This window comes from Ranitomeya variabilis, chromosome 2 (genome assembly GCF_051348905.1).
Source record: "Ranitomeya variabilis isolate aRanVar5 chromosome 2, aRanVar5.hap1, whole genome shotgun sequence".
Lineage (NCBI taxonomy): Eukaryota > Metazoa > Chordata > Amphibia > Anura > Dendrobatidae > Ranitomeya > Ranitomeya variabilis.
The window spans coordinates 240559691-240579140 of record NC_135233.1 but is presented as its reverse complement, the minus strand read 5'-3'; the positions used below and the strand labels follow the sequence as shown (position 1 = coordinate 240579140).

Sequence of the window (19450 nt, the reverse complement as noted above, 5' to 3'; positions counted from 1 at the left end):
ACCTATCCGGGAAAAGACATGGACCAACTCGCGGGCTATACTCTTCGAGGAAGAATTTCTCAAGGGAATTGCCTCAGGATAGCGTGTGGCATAGTCCAGGATGACTAATATATACTGATGGCCCCGGCCTGATTTAACTAAGGGACCAACCAAGTCCATGGCAATTCTCTCGAACGGTACCTCAATAATGGGCAGTGGCACAAGGGGGTTCCGGAAATGAGGAGTGGGAGCAGTTAGCTGACATGTAGGGCAGGACCTGAAATAGTTCACTATTTCTCGGTGACACCCAGGCCAATAGAATCTCTGCACAACCCGTTCCTGCGTTTTTTTCCACCCCTAGGTGTCCACCCAAGATGTGTGAATGGGCCATGTCCAACACCTTCCGTCTATATGGACCCGGCACTACCAACTGCTCTACCAACTCCTCCCTTATTTTCGTGACCCGGTACAACAACTCCCCACTCATCAGAAAATGGGGAAACCTTGTGTCTGCCCCCGGCTCCTGTACCACCCCGTCAACAACTGTGACATTATTAAAGGCTTCCCACAGAGTGGGGTCCCTATGTTGGGCAGTCCCAAAATTTTCACCGGTTACCTCTAACTCCATAGTGTCAGATGCAGGGGACACTTCCTCCTCATCCCCAACCAGCACACAAAATGGAAACCTGTCTGTCTCTGGGTGTGGTGACACCCTTCCAGGGTTCACTGGTTCCCTACTCTTGCTAGGGAGCTCAGAACCTTTTCCCCACAAATCCCAAAACAGACAGAAATCCCGGCCAGTAATTATAGGGTGCAACAAGTCCTGCACGACGCCGACTAGGTGGGACTCAGTGCCACATGCCGTTTCAATGTCCACCCTGGCCAAAGGGTAGTCCTTGGCATCACCATGTATGCACCGCACGCCGACCTTCTTTCCCGGGAGCAGGTGGAGAGGGAAAGTGGCCCTCACCAGGGTCACTAAGCTCCCTGAGTCTAACAGCGCCATTGCTGCTCGACCGTTCACCCTTACGGGACACGCTTGAGGTCCCTCGTTGGGCGGAGAGTTCACACTGCAGGCTGGATACGCATAGTATGAACAACGGCGTCCCATGCTGCAGTCCATCTGCTCAGTGGTCTGGGAACAACGGGCAGCTATATGTCCTGGCCCGTGGCACCTCCAGCAAATAATATCACCCGTAGGGACCTTGGGCACCACCTCCCCCGCCCTTTGTGACCTTGGACGCGCCACCCCTTTTTGGGACTCAGCAGCTTTCTGGGACCCCCAGTACGGCATGGGCTGCCTCCCAAAGGAGCCTTCCATCCCTTGGTATCTCTTGACCAGTCCGATTAGTTCGTCGGCATTCTGGGGATCACCCTGGGCAACCTAAGTCTGTATGGACCTCGGGAGGAAATGCACAAACCGATCCATCATCACTCGTTCCACCATCTGTGCAGGTGTACATAACTCTGGCTGCAGCCATTTCTGGACCAGGTGCAACAGGTCAAACATTTGGGAGCGAGGCGGTTTGTCCCGGTGATAGGCCCAGCAGTGAACTCGCTGTGCCCTGACAGTCAGTGTCACCCCCAAACGTGCGAGAATCTCGACTTTCAATTTGTGATACTCTTTGGCATCCTGCAAGGTCAAATCTTAGTACGCCTTCTGGGGTTCTCCCGTCAGGTATGGCGCCAGTACCTCTGCCCACTGCTCTGGCGGGAGTTTTTCCCTCTCAGCGACCCTCTCAAACGCCGTCAGGAAGGCCTCAACATCATCCCCGGGGGTCATTTTCTGTAATGCGCGTCTTACCGTCTTCCGGACGTGGGTGTCATCAGCCAAACCTGGGGTTGGGGCGCTCGTCTTGCCCTGGATGGCGGTTGCCAGAAGCTGCATCTGCTGCCGTTGCTCCTGCTGACTCTGCCGTTGCTCCTGCTGGCTCTGTTGTATCTGCTGCATCAACAGCTTGTTGGTCTCTTGCTGGTTCTGTTGCAACTGCTTCATAAACAGCCTGTTAGCCTCTTGCTGCTGTGACTGCGACTGGACCAAGTGTTTCAGCAGGTCCTCTATTTTCCCCGGCAATGCTTGCTGGCTTACAGCCGACTTGACCCAGGACATCCAAAAAATAGACTTACGTTTCCACTGGGAACGCTGCCCGCATTCTCCACCAATTGTAGGGATTTCACTCACTCAGGTGCGACGGCTGACACTTAGGAGGCAGGTTCCAACAAAAGTTCAAAGGTTTATTGCTTCATAAACCAGTTTAGCATAAACAGGAAAAACAAATAGCCTTTAACTCAGGCAAAAGGGAAAAAACAAGTGTCCATTCCTTCAGGCTCAGTGCTGGAGCCTTAACACTGGTAGTCTGTAGGGAAAGTTAGAAAGTTCCAGACATCCGTCTGAGGAGGACAGAGGGTCCACGGAGCTGTGCATGCCCACAGAGCTGCAGCTCCCAGAAAGAGACATTTGAAGGCCGAATTGTTTGCAGCGAGCGTGCAGGAGAGGATGCACAGGAGAGGATATCAGAAGGGGACCAGCCCCGAGCAGGCTGCCTCCTTCTGAGGCGCAGAGACCGGTAGCCGGAACACCGAGGTTGTAAGGACCTCTATGACTTAAATCAGAGACCGGCAGGACAGCTAATTGCACGTTACCTGTCCGACCTAACACCCAGGAGGCACGGTGACAACCTTAGAGGCTGGGGCATGCTAGAGTCCCTATAAACCGCCTCAAGTCACCAGTCATACGGGTATGTCCTATCCAATCTGGGGGACAGAGAGAGATAACATCTGTGAGGACCTTATGAGAAGCTTAACAGTAAGGGACTACACCACGACGGCGCTAGAAGAAAGGCTTTTATTCTCCACCTGGACAAGAGGACTCTGGACTTGCCTCCAAACCGGCCGGACCCTGCCTGCCCTGTGGTCTGGTGCTCTGGACTGTGGATGCTGAAGTCTTCAGTAAAGGTAAAGAACTGCAACCCTGTGTCCTCGTTCTTCTCTGCGCCACTCACCATTCACCATCTATACACCGGGAAGCCCTGGGGATACACTTCACCTGTGGGAAGTTATACCATCTAGCTGCCATAACATCACCCCAGCGGACCCCTTAAAGCAGCGTCGGTCACTCTGACCGAATACCACATATGGCGTCACGAACACAAACTTTATCTCTTTAAAGACCTTTTCTGTTTTACATGGGCGCCCAGGGCCACGGACCGTGTCGCAGCCACCGTGACATCCCCCTGTGAACACCGAACCAGGTACAGAGTATCCCATGACCCTGACGGGGCGCTCCACGATCAGTCCTTCTTCGGAACTACGAAAAGATTGGAGTAGAACTATGAAAACCGTTCGTTCCGGGGAATGGGTATGATTACTCCTGTGCGTAGTAGGAAAGAGACGGCCTGAAGAACCAATGGGGCCTGAGACGGATGTCTTGGCAGGCGAGACAGAAAGAAACATCTTCCTGAGGGGAAGAAAAGATGATTTTGTAACTGGACTTAACTGTCTCTCTGACTCAGGCATTGTCGACCACTGACAACCATGCGTCCCAGAAGAGAAGAAGCCGGCCTCCCACCCTGGAGAGATTCCCGGGTGGGGGTGACCCGTCACACCAAGGAAAATCTGTTGCCGCGGAACCCTGAAGACTTGGAGGAGTGACCCTTTGGACGCTGGTGAGGTGCAGGTTTGAAAGACGGCTTCTTCCTTTCACCTTGGGCGGAAGAGTAGTCCTGCTAGGCATAAGCTCCTGAAGCAGGAAAAGGCCGAAAGGAATGAAATTGAAGTGACCTCTTTTTATTAAAAATTGCCTCTGCTGAAAAAAAGAGGACTTAACTCTATAGCGCCACCTATTGGAAGTAGCGATCCTACAAGTCACAATCAACCCTTTAACGAGTCGTGCAATATGACTTAAGATAAAAGCCAAATCAGTATCTCAATTCGCAGACATGAATGCCCAGAGGAGCATTGCACGGCGAATAAGCCTCCTTACCTTGACAAGCCAGCTGGTATGTCACTCTCCATAAGGAGAAACGTTACCCCTTAGACCCCCTTTTATTAAAAAGACATTTAGGCTTGGACTGGGGAAGCAAAGTGCTTTTTCCATTGGTAGCGACGGAAATTATTTGATCCAGTTTGGACCCAAAAAGTCTAGAGCTTTGGAAGGCAAGGCCAGAAAGGAACTTTTTTGACGGTGGATCTGCATTCCACGCTTTCAACCAGAAAATGCTGCGAATAGCAATGATATTGCTGGTAAGCCTGGCGGAACAACCGGCCTCATCCAAGGAAGCCGTCAAAAGATATTTGCTGGCATGGGCAATCTGGTCTGCCAAATCTGCCAGCTCATCCAGAGGAGCTACCGCTAGGATACCCTGGCGAAGGATTCTTGCCCAGGCAGACATGGACTTTGCCACCCAGGTGGAGGCAAAAATCAGACAGAGGGAGGCGCCAGCATCTTCAAAAGCTGACTCAGCCATGGATTCAATCTGTCTATCCGTAGAATCCTTAAGGAATGTACCATCCGTTAGAGACAGGACTGTCTTAGAAGACATGCGAGAAACCGGCGGATCCACATTAGGGGATTCTGCCCGTCTACCAACGAGGTCTGAGCTAAAGGGATAGAGAATATCAAGCTGCTTCCTTCCTGGGAACGCTTATCAGGGTGTTCCAAGTGTTTGAACATAATCGCTTCAAACTCCTTTTGATTAGGGAAATTCCGGGACACTTTACCCGTTCGAAGGAGACTATAAAATGGTAAAATATTTGGTAAAATGGCTTTGATGCACAGGAAGAAGTGAATAGGCCTAATCTATCAATGTAAGTTCTTAATATTTATAGAGAAGACAAATTTAGGGAGAAGACAAACATGTTACTGTAGTCCAAGAAGAATTTGAAACGTGAAGACCCTCATATGACACCATATTTGACCAGGAAGACTACTACACAAAAGTTCAAAAGTCAGAATTAGTGCGGAATATAAAAACATGGTGCACTGTATATGGGAGAAGATTTGAACAAGCAGGCGGCGCAGAAGATGGAAACAAGAGAGAGAATCATTTGAGATATGGAAACATCCTATGTTTATTTCTTAAAATTTATAGAGACAATTTGTGTTTTCTGCTTTTTCTTCAGGGCTCCAGTGTTGTAAACAGCTACTGGAACCCCGATGAGGAGAATATGGACCCAATTATAAGTCACTTGTATCAGTTGATATCAGTAGAGCTGTCATGGCTTCATTATGAATAGAATCTATTAACAAAGCCTAAAAAGATGGGAAGTAGTTTAACCATTAAGAGTGTATGAATTCTACCCAATATTCTCAAAGCCACATAGTCAATACCTTCTCTCCCTTCTGTCCAGGTCTTCCCTCTTGGCCAGGATTCCCAGGTGGTCCCTAAGATAAAAATGCAGAGAAAAACAATTCTAAGTCTCCTTTACCATTTAATGAAAAATAATCTAAAACATTATAGATCTATCACATAAAATTATCATATTCTATTACAATGAAGCTCTTTTTAAAATCTACACTGTTGGGTGTTGGATTCCTACCGTAATTTAGTGATGATAGTGACGTCCGATTATACACAGACTAAGCTGACTTGTCTGAAGAGTGCTCAGGTATGGGTCTTGTAAGATGCACCTGGGCCCTCGTGTAAATGGAACAATTACAGCACCATCCAAATCTCTGACACTTTATACAGAGACATAATAGAGCTGCCATAGTTCCCAACTGGACCTCTATATACTTATGCTTTAATAAAAATAAATTTGCAGCATACTCCAATTAAACTTAAAATAAATAACTTACACACCGGTTACTTACTGACAATTTTTATACCTACCATTTGTCCAGGTTCCCCTGGTTTCCCAGGTTGTCCTTTATTGCCTGGTATACCCTGAAAAAGTACATACGGTGTTTGTGATACCTTTTTCATAGTATCTGTATGTTTTTACAGGATTTCTTCATGAAGCTTCAATAGTAAAGGGTAATACTGTTTCTTTGTACTGTATACATACCTCTCTGCCAGGGACCCCTGCTGCTCCAGTCTCACCGCTGGTTCCTAATGGTCCCTTTAAAAGTATAAAACATTTTAATTGACATTAAAATCAGTGTAAAGCATGATTAAACCCACTAATATTAAGCATCACCTATCCTTTACCTGAACCCCAGGAATGCCCTCTGTTCCTGTGTCCCCCTTTTGTCCTTCAGGTCCTGTGATCCCTCCTGGACCTGGTGCACCTTTATTTCCAAGAGGACCTGTAGGACCCTATGGACGATCACAGATAATTAGAAAAATTACCTACAACTTTATGTCAAATCATTAGTTTGATCCCTTACATTTACACCTACTCACCAAGTTTCCATTGTGGCCCTGGTCACCCTTTTCTCCTTTTGCTCCATGGGGCCCCTATTACACAGAATATCAGTAAAAAGCAGCAACTTCTATTTCTAGGAGACAATATATGATGATGCTTCAATAGAGTATAAATTAGTGACTGAAACAGTCATGTTTAGCAAATTGTTACTTATTAAGACATGATCATATAAGATGATTGCTTACATTACAAATATTGTAAAACAAAGTGGAATTAAAGTGAATTTGTCAGCCGTTTCATGCAGCCAGAACTGTAGACAGGATGAAATTCAGAAAGGCTGCCTCATTATGGAAAACTATGTTTTACCCCGAAATGCTGCATAGAGAGGACATAGCTTGAAAATCAAGGAGAAGAAGGTGGTCCCCTCCAGCTTTTCCGCCAACTCAGTTTGATTGACAGGTCTCTTCCTATAGGTAGCCTTTGAGCAAACACTTATTTCCCTGCCTAGATAGTTTTTCAAGCAATGTTTTCTCTAAAACACTATAGCATTGCAGAGTAAGATATACTTTTTGTAATTACCGATGCAGCTGCTGGGTGTTATATGTAAACCTGTGTATTCTGACGTATCAAAGAATATGCAAAATCATAATATTACATCAATAATCTCAGTGCTCACTATGCTTCTACCGAAACAAATAAACAGGCCTCAAAATTTGAAGGACACCCCAGGACCAGGCAATCGCACCTTAAACCACTGCGCCACTAATCTTGGATACTAATTCATCATAACAAGTCCCCCTAGATGGTGTTAGGACCCCCATATACAATAAATGATACTGACGGCTTCGGACGACTGTCTAATGGGAGAGCCGGCCGACTGTTGGTCGAGGGAGATATCAATCAATCATGTCCAATTTCAGACCGCCGATCGCATTGTTCACCCAGACATAAGCTGCCAGCCAAAAAGTTAGTGGCTTTCTCATAGAGAACACATGAGTGCTCAGCAGAGAAAACATTCCTGTGTATAGGAGTGTTGGCCATATGAACAGCCAAAGCATCGTTAGGCCAACAGCCGTCCGTGCATGCACGGCTTAAGACTGGCCTATTGTGTATAAGCAATATGTTAGCAAGTGGCTCAAAAAGGAGGTAAGATGCTGCAATAAATAGATAAATGTGGTGTATGTATGTAATGATCCCACCTGCGGAGCTGTGCTGATAACAGCTCCTGTTGCGATGTTATACTGCCATGGCTCATGCTGCAGATCGTGTTCACCGATTTGTGTATAGGATGTATTACTCACATTGGACACTGAACTATGCTCCTATGATCTCCTGATATTGGTGAACAGGATTTACAGAACCAGCTATGGCAGTATAACATTGTAAAAGTCGCTTTTGTTGGCACAATTTGACAGGTGGGATCATTATATACTATGCATTCATGCATACACCACATTTATCTATTTATTGCAGTATCTTGCCTCCTTATTGAGCTATTTTTTTAGTTTATAGTTGACATACAGTAGGTTAGTCTACCACCATCTAGTAGGACGAGTGTTCCAGCTTAGTGGTGTAGTGCTTTAATGGTTTAAGGTGTGATTGTTAGCCTGGTGGATGCATAGCGACTGCGGAGGTTTTTGAAGTTTTGGTTTTTTTTTAATAAATTGGCTTTCACATTTCCTTTGAAAAGTAGGAACATATCAGAAGTGCAATAGCTTTAGCTTGTGAACTCTACATACCGGTGCTCCTTGTAGTCCTGGATAACCAGACACACCCGGATGACCTATATCGCCCTGCAGAGAAGACCAGAACCACATAAATTATAATATAATGAGTGGCAATTCGACACCACCTATTTGGAAACTACAACCTCCAGTATAAGGCTGTTACGACATGCTGAGAGTTGGATTTTTCCAACAGCTTGAGAACCACACGTTGGCATTAGAAGGTGTGTATGAGAACATTACCTTCATCCCTTGTGGGCCATCTTGTGCAAGACGTCCCATTTTTCCAGGGGGACCCTGTAATGGATAATTTCATAAATATACTGTATATATTAATTTGAGAATCACTTTTTATATTTTGCACATACCATATCTCCAATAGGCCCATGAGCACCAGGTACACCCATCAATCCTGGTTCACCCTGAAAAACAACATCAACCACAATCTATATAACAAGTACATAATGATGATACCGCTAAAAGTCTTAGTGAAGCAAATATTAATGGATTCATGGAGCAGTCTCAGATAAAATAAGGGCGGAAACTCTTAAAATTAAATCACCAGAATAATATTTTTTTCTTCTTATAGGGTCTCTTGAATAATTAGCTAAAAGGATTGTCATTGATGTACATGATCATTCTCACCTGATGTCCATTTAGCCCCTTCTCACCCTTTGGGCCTCTAGCGCCTCTGTCTCCGATACTGCCACTTGGACCAGGATTTCCACTACTACCAAATGACCCCAATTCTCCCTGGCATAAGATACATACAGTAATTTTAAAGGTAATAACCAAGTGCAATGAAAATACATTTCTCGATAGAATAAATTGATTTTGGACAAACCTTTTCTCCAGGGACGCCTGCATCGCCGATATCTCCAATTTCCCCTACATCTCCCTAAACAGAGAAAATAATTAAGTCTTCAGAGAAAGTGTGCTCAAAACTGCTGTGTCTATATTTGTTTTCTGATACTGTACCATACCTCCTTCCCTGACCTTCCTGGAGGACCTAGCAGACCAGGATGACCTCTTTCTCCTGGTCCGCCAATAGATCCAACTGATCCTAGGCTTCCAGGAAGACCTGTGTCACCCTATAAAACAGGAATAAATAAAAGCATACCTATTAAAAGCTTTTAAATATCAGATCTACTATCTTATTCTTTTTCTTAGGCCCCTTTTACACATCAGTTTTTTGCCTTCAGTCACAATCCATTGGCTCGACGGATTAATCACAGATTCTGAAAGACTGATGCGTCGGATCCATTTTTTGGACGGATCCGACTAATTGGATCGGAGCATGCTCAGTTAAAAAAAACGGAATCAGTCGCCGGATTCCATCATTTGACGGATCCTTCGCTGTCTGTTTTTTTCGACGTACACAACGTCACTTTGTCCGTTGTCTCCAGCCGCCGGACAAACAATTTTCAACGAACCCGGTGAAAGACAGATGAAACGTGAGGCATCCATCGCAATTCATCGCTAATACAAGTCTTTGAGAAAAAAACGAATCCGGCAGCATCAGTCGCCGGATCCATTTTTTTCAAAATTCAACGGATTGCGACTGATGGCAAAAAACTGATGTGTGAAAGAGGCCTTAGGCCATTAGTCTCAATGGAAACTAATCACTGATGATCATGATTGCCACTTGCTTTTCAACACACCCTGCAAGTTAAAGGGGTTTTCCCAAGAACGAAGTTAATTTAAATCAACATTTTATTCAATAATAACTTCCGCAATTGGATGTGCTTGAAAAAATGTTCCTGTGCTGAGATAATCTTATAAATGTGCCCCTGCTGTGTACTGTGTAATGGCCGTGTTTGACTGTGCAGGAACATGGTCTGATCATACCACAGCTCCTGGTCAGAAGAGTATACAGACATTACAACAGGGGATCCCAGCTGATTCTTTCTGTTAGGTAAAACATTGCTTAAAACCAGGCAGTGAAATGTTTTACCTCACAGAAAGAATCAGCTGTGAACCCCTGCTGTAATATCTGTATACTCTCTTTTTCTCCCTTCCTGCCCACGAGCTGCGGTATGATCAGACCATGTCTCTGCTCGGTCAGACGCGGCTATTACACAGTACACAGCAGGGACATATTTATAAAATTACGGTATCTCAGCACAGAGGCTTTTTTTTTAATACAACCAATTGTGGAACTTATTATTATACCAAGATCTGTTAATTAAAATATACTTTGTTAGTGGGACAACCCCTTTAAGGCTAGATGCCAGAGGTGACTAGAAGCTCCTATGCTCCACCTGCTATGTGCCATTGATTGGTTCGACAGGGTGGTCTTTTGGATTCTCAATCACCAGGGTATAAATGTGAATGCTACCTCTGGACCTGCTATAGCTCTGCCCCCATGCCATACATACAGAAATGACCTAACTGGTTATCCATATTACATACATCATTGTCAACATATTTATTCTTTATGCTCACTCATATACAGTCATTAATTCCACAGCGCTTTACAGACATTATCAACACTGTCCCCATTGGGGCTCACAATCTAGATTCCCTATCAGTATGTCTTTGGAGTGTGGGAGGAAACCAGAGAACCCGGAGGAAACCGACGCAAATATGTGGAGAACATACAAACTCCTTGCAGATGTTGTCCTCGGTGGGATTTGAACCCAGGACACCCTGCGTTGCAGAGCAACATGGCTAACCACTGAGACACCAAGCATATGTATGTATTATGCCGACTTACAGTCAACTTTTCCAAATTGATTTTTATACACTGACCTGATCTCCTTTTTTTCCAACAGGGCCTTCAGTTCCAGAAGAACCTGGTGAACCCTTGAACCATAAGGGTAAAAAATAAACATAAGAGAGATCACAATGTAAGAAACTTTAACAAAGAGACAGGCGCTGTGTTGCTTTTCTCCATGCCATCAATATTGAAATTCCAGGAATTGCATGAACATTGCAAACCAAGCTCTATTTGCAGTTAAAAGGAACCTGCGACTTCCTTAACAAATTACAGGCTTCTTTGAGATCCCATAGTTGCTTACTTTCAGAGCTCAGGGGCTGTGTTCCCCTGTTGCAAAATCGTAAAGTAAATAGGCTTTTGTAACAATTTTCCAAAGATGACGCAGATTTCCCACAGTTTTGCAATGTGTGATTACAGCCTTACACAATATTCCTTGTACATCTCTAATCAGGGGTGAGCTGAAAGTGCCGAGACAAGGTAGAAATGCTTGCTTATGATTATTGCTCACATGGTTTTGCAGAAACTACATAGCCATTAAAAGTTAATTTACACTGAAAGATTATTGTGACTGCTTCGTTTCCGATAATTTTGCAGTGTGAACAGGCTGCCGATCACCTGATAAATTAGCACAATGATTGTTCGTCGTGTGAAATGATCTTTTGTGCTGCACAAAAGATCATAATTCTCACCAGCGAATTATTCTGTATAAACAGGACAAGTGCTGCCGAGAACAATGACAATCTATACGCCCTGAACAATCTATTGCACTAAAAGTGCAGTCTGCCTGTCTAAATAGGCTAGTACATGGCGACTGACAATCAGCAGGTAATGTAAAACCACCGTGACAATAAGCAATACATTTGTAATGATCTTATAATGATATGCTGCGACTTTTATAAAGAACTAGATGGTAGCCCGATTCTAACGCATCGGGTATTCTAGAATATGTATGTAGTTTATTTATGAAGATTTTAGAATAATACATTGAATACACAGGATTCGGCCGGCCGCGACCAATTAGCGAAGCGTGGTTCAAATCCTGCGCCAATTTGCGGCCATACTGCGCCTGTTGCTGATTGTTCGCGGCCGGCCATGTAGTATATAACAGCCCACTTAGTAAATAGCACAGCCACGTAGTATATAGCACAGCCACGTAGTATATAGCACAGCCACGTAGTATATAGCACAGCCACGTAGTATATAGCACAGCCCACGGAGTATATAGCACAGCCCATGGAGTATATAGCACAGCCCACGGAGTATATAACACAGCCCATGGAGTATATAGCACAGCCACATAGTATACAGAACAGCCCACGGAGTGTATAACAGCCCACATAGCACATAACACAGCTCATGTAGTATATAACAGCCCACGCATGCAGTATATTACACAGCCCACGTAGTGTATAATACAGCCCACGTAGTGTATAACACAGCCCACGTAGTGTATAACACAGCCCACGTAGTGTATAACACAGGCCACATAGTGTATAACACAGGCCACGTAGTGTATAACACAGCCCACGTAGTATATTGCACAGCCCACGTAGTATATTGCACAGCCCACGTAGTATATTGCACAGCCCACATAGTATATTGCACAGCCCACGTAGTATATAGCACAGCCCACGTATTATATTGCACAGCCCACATAGTATATTGCACAGCCCACGTAGTATATAGCACAGCCCACGTAGTATATTGCACAGCCCACGCAGTATATAGCACAGCCCACGCAGTATATTGCACAGCCCACGCAGTATATTGCACAGCCCACATAGTATATTGCACAGCCCATGCAGTATATAGCAATGTGGGCATCATATCCCTGTTAAAAAAAAAATTTAAATAAAAAATAGTTATATACTCACCTTCCGTTGGCCCCGGATCCAGGCGAAGCGGTTACCAACGCTCCTCGCGCGCTCCGGTCCCAAGGGTGCATTGCGGTCTCGCGAGATGATGACGTAGCGGTCCCGCGACACCGCTACGTCATCATCTCGCGAGACCGCAATGCATGGAGCGGTCACCGGAGCGTCGTGAGGAGCGGGAAAGGCCGGTTCCTGATCCGAGGGGCCGACAGACTGTGAGTATATAACGATTTTTAAAAAATTATTTTTAACATTAGATCTTTTAACTATTGCTGCCGCATAGGCAGCATCAATGGTAAAAAGTTGGTCACACAGGGTTAATAGCAGCGGTAACGGAGTGCGTTACTCACGGCATAACGCGGTCCGTTACCGCTGCCATTAACCCTGTGTGAGCGCTGACTGGAGGAGATTATGGAGCGGGCACTGACTGCGGGGAGTAAGGAGCGGCCATTTTGCCGCTGGACTGTGCCCGTCGCTGATTGGTCGTGACCGTTTTGCTGTGACCAATCAGCGGCTTGGATTTCCATGACAGACTGAGGCCGCGACCAATGAATATCCGTGATAGACAGACAGACAGAAAGACAGACGGAAGTGACCCTTAGACAATTATATAGTAGATTGCTTGACAGCCGCACCGCTATATCGTTCTCTGTTTAATCTGGAAACATTTTTCATAGTTCTGTGAAATGCACGTATGCTCTGGGTAGCTGCTCTTAATCATATTACATGCTCTGGAAATGTGCGCTCGGCCCCTATATGTGGAGGCCTGTGTTGTCATGCAATGTGCCGCAGCTAAACAAAGCATGAGAATTTATTTATAAGAATCTAAAATATTAACAGGGAAAAAATAAATAAATGGAGAAGCTGTATTACGAGCTAACCCATAAAAAAACAGCAATGACAACAACTTCCTGACAGTTTTCAAGTAACACAAAAATGAATGAAAGGAGTAAAAAATGCAGTACATGAAAACTGAAGATCAGTAATTTGTTAATTATTTCTTTTGATGATTTATTATGTGTTATGTAGTCAAGCCACAAAATACGGAGTAATGACTAGTTTAATTAACTCTGTGACTACACCTTAATAAAACTAGACATACACCCAGCAACCATACATACACATGCAAATTAAAAGCTCTGTATGCCATGATTGAGAATGAGCTGACTCAGTAACTTCCCTGCTGTGGTGCTTATGTATTGGGTTTTCTCTGTATATAATGATGAGTCAATGCTTTTCTATGCTGTCTCCATGTACGATTTTTCATCAGGCGCTCCAACCAGACTACAAGCCTCTGACACTATTCCTTCTACATCCTCCCTAGCTACACCACTAACACTTCAATTCATTTTCTATTGAAATTATAAACTTACCTGCTCCCCATCCAGCCCGCTGACCCCCTGGTCTCCAATTGCTCCAAGCATGCCCTAAATCATAAAGAAAATTCTGTAAGTGAATATATTTATTTTCATACCAAAAATGTTTGTTGCGCCCCTGAGCAGTGAAGGCCCAGTTGTGGTTGGCCCCATTACCTGCTGTGTGAGAACCCATGAAGGACTCAATTCTTCATAGGCACAGCTACGTCAGCAAACAAGGTAGAAGTCATTGGCACCAAAGGTAAGGCAAACAAGCACCAATTCCTTCTGTTAGTTTTGGCATTACCAAGTATCATAAAGGGGAACTACTTTGATCCCTGCTTTTGGTCCCCACTTTCCTTAATGTACGCTCCTTCTTGCAAGGGGCTGTTGAACTGTGGTACATGCATTGACCGGCCGCAGACATAAGAAATAAGATGATCTTGACCATTTTGGCCGATCATCGCATTAATGGTTGGCACGGCACTGGTTAAGGAACGTGCCACTGACTGCGGTGCCCTCCTTTTCCCTCCCCCCAGCTTTCCTTGTGGTCCCCTCTCCTTCCCCTCTCGTTTGTTATGTTATTTGGTATGGTTCGGTTCGTTTTGACCAATGGTAGCCTGTTGGGGCTGGTTTCCCGCCCTGAAACCCCTCCTTCACCTGATATAGGTCAGGGTAATAGCCTGGTTCCTCCTCTTCCCTACTGGGTCCCGAAGATGCTTGTCCCACCATGCCTCCCTTTTGTATAGTTAATATTATTTTGTCTTTTCAGGTTAAAGTCACAGCGGCGTTTTGCAATAAAGGAAGCACTGGAATACTGCGGCTATGTAGGCTGACTTGCCTGCAGAATTGCAGGGCATTTGCTACTGGTCTTTTGTAAAGTTTTAAGTGCTTCAGTTTATTATTATTGTTAAATATGTTACGCAAAATTAAAGCTGTGACCGACTTCCCCCATCAGCTGTTTGTGTTTGTCTGGTTATTTAGTCGGATGGTCTTTGGGGAGGTTTGGGAGAGGGGATTCCTGGGGGTTGGTGGGGCGTGTGGGTTTGGAGGGGTCGCCGCAGTCAAGTACACATGAAAGACTGTTCACGACTGTTTATTAAAAGAGTGATCTGTGATGTTGGATATTTTTTCTACCTGTATGCTGGTCTCCAGCGGACCAGAATTGATGATGGCACAACCACCAGTGACCTGACCACTGACGCCACAGGTTGTAGAATCAGGCGACTTGGGTTTAGGATATTATGACTTCCCGTCAGAGTTGTAGCATGGGTGTGGAGAGTTTATTCTGGGGTTGAGAATGGCTTCTTTTATTGTTTTCTCAGTCAGGCTTCCTACTAGTACATTTTGGAAAAAGTCTTTAACTGGGAATCCATCAGTGATATTTTTCTGAAAGGGACTATGTAGTTCTTTTATCTATCTTTTACCAAAGTCCTCCTTACTGATTTATGAAACCACATCAAAGTTGAGCTGAGATATGATGTGGTCATACATCAGCTTAGAGCATCTCAGAAAGTTACAAACTCTCCTGTCAGAACAAGCTCACTGATTGATTTTCAGTTAATTCATTCTGCAGTCAGAGATTATGGAAGGAAAGAAAGAGCCTGTAAAAACCAATGGTTGCTAAAGTTTTAATTAAACCCAATTGCAAAAATTACTAATAGCCCAAAATACATGCAATTAGTAAACAAATATTGCCCCATAGGTGACGCTATCCTTTAAGACTGGTCATTCACATTAGACTAACGTCGGCCAAACCCGCAAATATTAATGGGTTTGACAGACAGTCTAATGTGTATGGAGATCATCAATTCTTCCCCAACAGATGACAGGAGATAGGGATCCGGCATGTCCAATTTTGGACTGCTGATGTTTTGTTCTCTAAGACATAAGCCACTATACGACATGTCTCTTTCAGAGAGAAGTAGTGAAGAACAAGACGTGCACTCTCGCTAGTGCTGGTGCGGACTGAACATGGAGGGATACTCCAGACTATAATCCTGTACAACAACAGTCGCACTCAATAAAGAAGTTTTTAGAATTTTCGTTAGTCAAAAAAACGTGATTTCTTTATTGTTAACAAACACCAAAAATGAGGGTATCACCGCAGTGTTTCAAGGTAGGTAACGTTTCGACCCACAGGGTCTTTCTCAAACCTTAGTTTGACACACCACCACCGCAGACACCAGATAATCTCATTCTACAGCCCCTAACGGGACTCCTGCATCTCTACAGGGATTTGTGCCCTCCTCTTGGTATCCACCACTGAAAGTAAGGTTTGAGAAAGACCCTGTGGGTCGAAACGTTACCTACCTTGAAACACTGCGGTGATACCCTCATTTTTGGTGTTTGTTAACAATAAAGAAATCACGTTTTTTTGACTAACGAAAATTCTAAAAACTCCTTTATTGAGTGCGACTGTTGTTGTACAGGATCTTTCAGAGAGAACACATGATCACTCGTCAGAGTGAGTGCTCCTGTATATGGGAAAGTCGGGTAAGGTAGCTGCCAGGCAAATAAGTGGTTGAATCATTGTTGGGTCAACAGCTATCTAAAGTGTATGAAAGTTTTTAATAAGTTTGGCCAATAGCTATTACCCAGAATCTCCCTATTCACGAAGTCAGGCAGCTGCTCATCCCCCCCGAGACCAAAAGGAATGTTCAGGTGAAATCCAGGTGCCCATCCTATCCTCCCCTGACAACTGCCATCAGAAGGCCTCAAACACACTCAATAGTCCTCAGCTCTGTTGACATCCCCAGGTTTAGTCAATATACATCCAGTGTGAATAGCCAGTAGTAAGGTACCTTCACACATAATGATTTCGTTAACGATATCGTTGCAACGTCACGCTTTTTTGTGACGTAGCAACGATCCCACTAACGATCTCGTTATGTGTGACAGCGACCAACGATCAGGCCCCTGCTGGGAGATCGTTGGTCGTAGGGAATGATCAGGACCTTTTCTTGGTCGCTGATCACCCGCTGTCATCGCTGGATCGGAGTGTGTGATGCCGATCCAGCGATGTGTTCACTTGTAACCAGGGTAAACATCGGGTTGCTAAGCACAGGGCCGCGCTTAGTAACCCGATATTTACCCTGGTTACCATTGTAAAAGTAAAAAAAACAAAACACTACATACTCACATTCCGATGTCTGTCACGTCCCTCGCCGTCAGCTTCCCGCACTGACTGTCAGTGCCGGCTGTAAAGAAGAGCACAGCGGTGACGTCACCGCTGTGCTCTGCTTTACGGCCGGCGCTGACACAGTCAGTGCGGGAAGCTGATGGCGGGGGACGTGACAGACATCGGAATGTGAGTATGTAGTGTTTGTTTTTTTTTGTTTTAAACTTTTACAATGGTAACCAGGGTAAATATCGGGTTACTAAGCGCGGCCCTGCACTTAGTAACCCGATGTTTACCCTGGTTACCCGGGTGCTGCAGGGGGACTACGGCATCGTTGAAGACAGTTTCAACGATGCCGAAGTCGTTCCCCTGATCGTTGGTCGCTGGAGAGAGCGGTCTGTGTGACAGCTCCCCAGCGACCACACAACGACTTACCAACGATCACGGCCAGGTCGTATCGCTGGTCGTGATCGTTGGTAAGTCGTTTAGTGTAACGGTACCTTTAGACTCTTCCACTGACTCACCTTCTCTCCTTTCTCACCAGGAGGCCCCTCAATCCCAGCAGGTCCTTCCCGACCCTAAAACAAATGCAAACAGCAGCTGAGTAATTATAGTAACAGTAAACAGGTCATTTCCAAACTACACAAAGCATGAATCTGAAACTTATCTATAGTTCTCACATTTTCAGCATCAGCATATTGACACTTGATGTCTTTGAACAACATCTCTTCATTATACCAATTGTTAAGCACAATCCTACATAATTGCTCTGATTTTAGTGAAACCTATGAACAAGAGATTTAATCAAATTCTACCATATGAATTTCTAGTGGGACAAAAATCTACTCACTGTATATCCTATAGGTCCGACAGGGCCTTCAGTTCCAGGGGGGCCAGGATCTCCAGGAGGTCCAGTTTTTCCAGGCTCCCCATCAGACCCAGGATTACCAGGAGAACCCTAGAAAAGAAGGTCTATTACTTCTAATTACAACCTAAAAAATGCTAGATTTTTAAAGTGGCTACGGCTCTCGTTCCTTCTTTACTAAGCAAAACCCATACAGGTGATTGACAGAGAAGTCAAGAGTTGGCCCCGCAGCGATCGAATATTACAGTAATTGTCTAAGCTTTATACCAGTAAGTCATTGAATGTCATGTATTTTTGTTTTAATAATTTTTATTGAGTTTGTTGTAATAAAGAAAAAGTAAAAACGATTGCTAGCATTTGTCAAAAAGGAAACTGAGAATCCTAGCAATAATTTCCCACTTTTAGAATACGGAATAGCAAAACATATGCATCCTGAATCAATGTAATGGTGTAATGTGAAACAAAAGACAGAGTTATGATAATTAAATAATTAAAGTAATGAGATAAAAGAAAAAACATGAATCATATTTGAAAAGGGGTAATAGAAAGAAAGATCAAGCAGTGTCCCCACCCTGTCACCAACAACGCTTTCTACATTATGATATATTGCAGATTGTCATGACTTTGTGAACTTACTGGAGATCCAGGCAGACCTTTGTCACCCGCCTCACCCATACGACCCTGACAACACAAAAGAGAAGAAAATTAGGTATCACAGTTATATCTACAAAGTATGATATGTAAAAGGGTTGTCCACTGCTATAGGGATTAAACTTAATGGGCCAAGGGCGTTGTAAGAAAAAAATATATTCACTTACCGGACACACGCCGCTCCTTAGCCCTCTGTATTGTGTCCCCTGCCGGTCTCTGGTATCAACATCTGGTGGAAAGCCTTAGTTGACTACTGCAGCTAATCAGTGACTAATGATCATCTGCAGCCTTTAAAACTCATTCCAACAGTGTCTTCCTGTTGAAACTGAATGCGATGTCTGCAGCCGATCAGCCGCCACTGACTGGGTGCAGGGGCCATATGAAACTGCCTGTTGGATGTTGATTTCAGGAAACTAGCGGGGAACACTGTACGAAGTGTGGAAGAGTTGCATGGGTCTGGTAGTTGAGCTTTTTTTCTACTCTGGGCCTTTATGTTTAACTTATATAGTAGTGGAGAAGCTCTGTAAGTAGTTGTATTACCAGTGGTCCAGGGGGTCCTCTTTCTCCTCGAGAACCAGCTGGCCCCTAAATAAGAGTAAAAGATTAAATGAAAAACTTTTCCAAGTTACAGAAACCAAAAAGTACCGCATTAAAAAGAAACAGGTGATTCATATACTACAGAGACTCCAGACACCCGGGTTTATCATTATACCTCACATTGGACAATATAATGCAAACAGTGTATAATGTGGACTGTAATAATAATATATTGTATATACCTTAGAGCCAATTTTTCCTGAAGGTCCTGGCATTCCAGGAGGACCAATCTCCCCCTGAAAAAGTGAAAATAATCAATGAT

General features: G+C 44.4%; 1 protein-coding gene across 2 annotated transcripts in view; it reads right to left on the bottom strand.

The window, feature by feature from the left end:
- The window catches only part of LOC143805234 (uncharacterized), a 660557-nt gene that overhangs the window by 94140 nt on the left and 546967 nt on the right, over positions 1-19450 (bottom strand). For both annotated transcript variants that reach the window (XM_077284263.1, XM_077284264.1), the window contains exons 36-53: positions 19371-19424; positions 19132-19176; positions 18577-18621; positions 17926-18033; positions 17600-17653; positions 13973-14026; positions 10761-10814; positions 8993-9100; positions 8854-8907; positions 8655-8762; positions 8378-8431; positions 8253-8306; positions 8025-8078; positions 6324-6377; positions 6129-6236; positions 5986-6039; positions 5811-5864; positions 5309-5362 (exon numbers count right to left, since the gene is read on the bottom strand). In XM_077284263.1, coding sequence (XP_077140378.1) covers positions 5309-5362; positions 5811-5864; positions 5986-6039; positions 6129-6236; positions 6324-6377; positions 8025-8078; positions 8253-8306; positions 8378-8431; positions 8655-8762; positions 8854-8907; positions 8993-9100; positions 10761-10814; positions 13973-14026; positions 17600-17653; positions 17926-18033; positions 18577-18621; positions 19132-19176; positions 19371-19424 — 1170 coding nt within the window. The remainder of the gene's footprint in view (positions 1-5308; positions 5363-5810; positions 5865-5985; positions 6040-6128; positions 6237-6323; positions 6378-8024; positions 8079-8252; positions 8307-8377; positions 8432-8654; positions 8763-8853; positions 8908-8992; positions 9101-10760; positions 10815-13972; positions 14027-17599; positions 17654-17925; positions 18034-18576; positions 18622-19131; positions 19177-19370; positions 19425-19450) is intronic.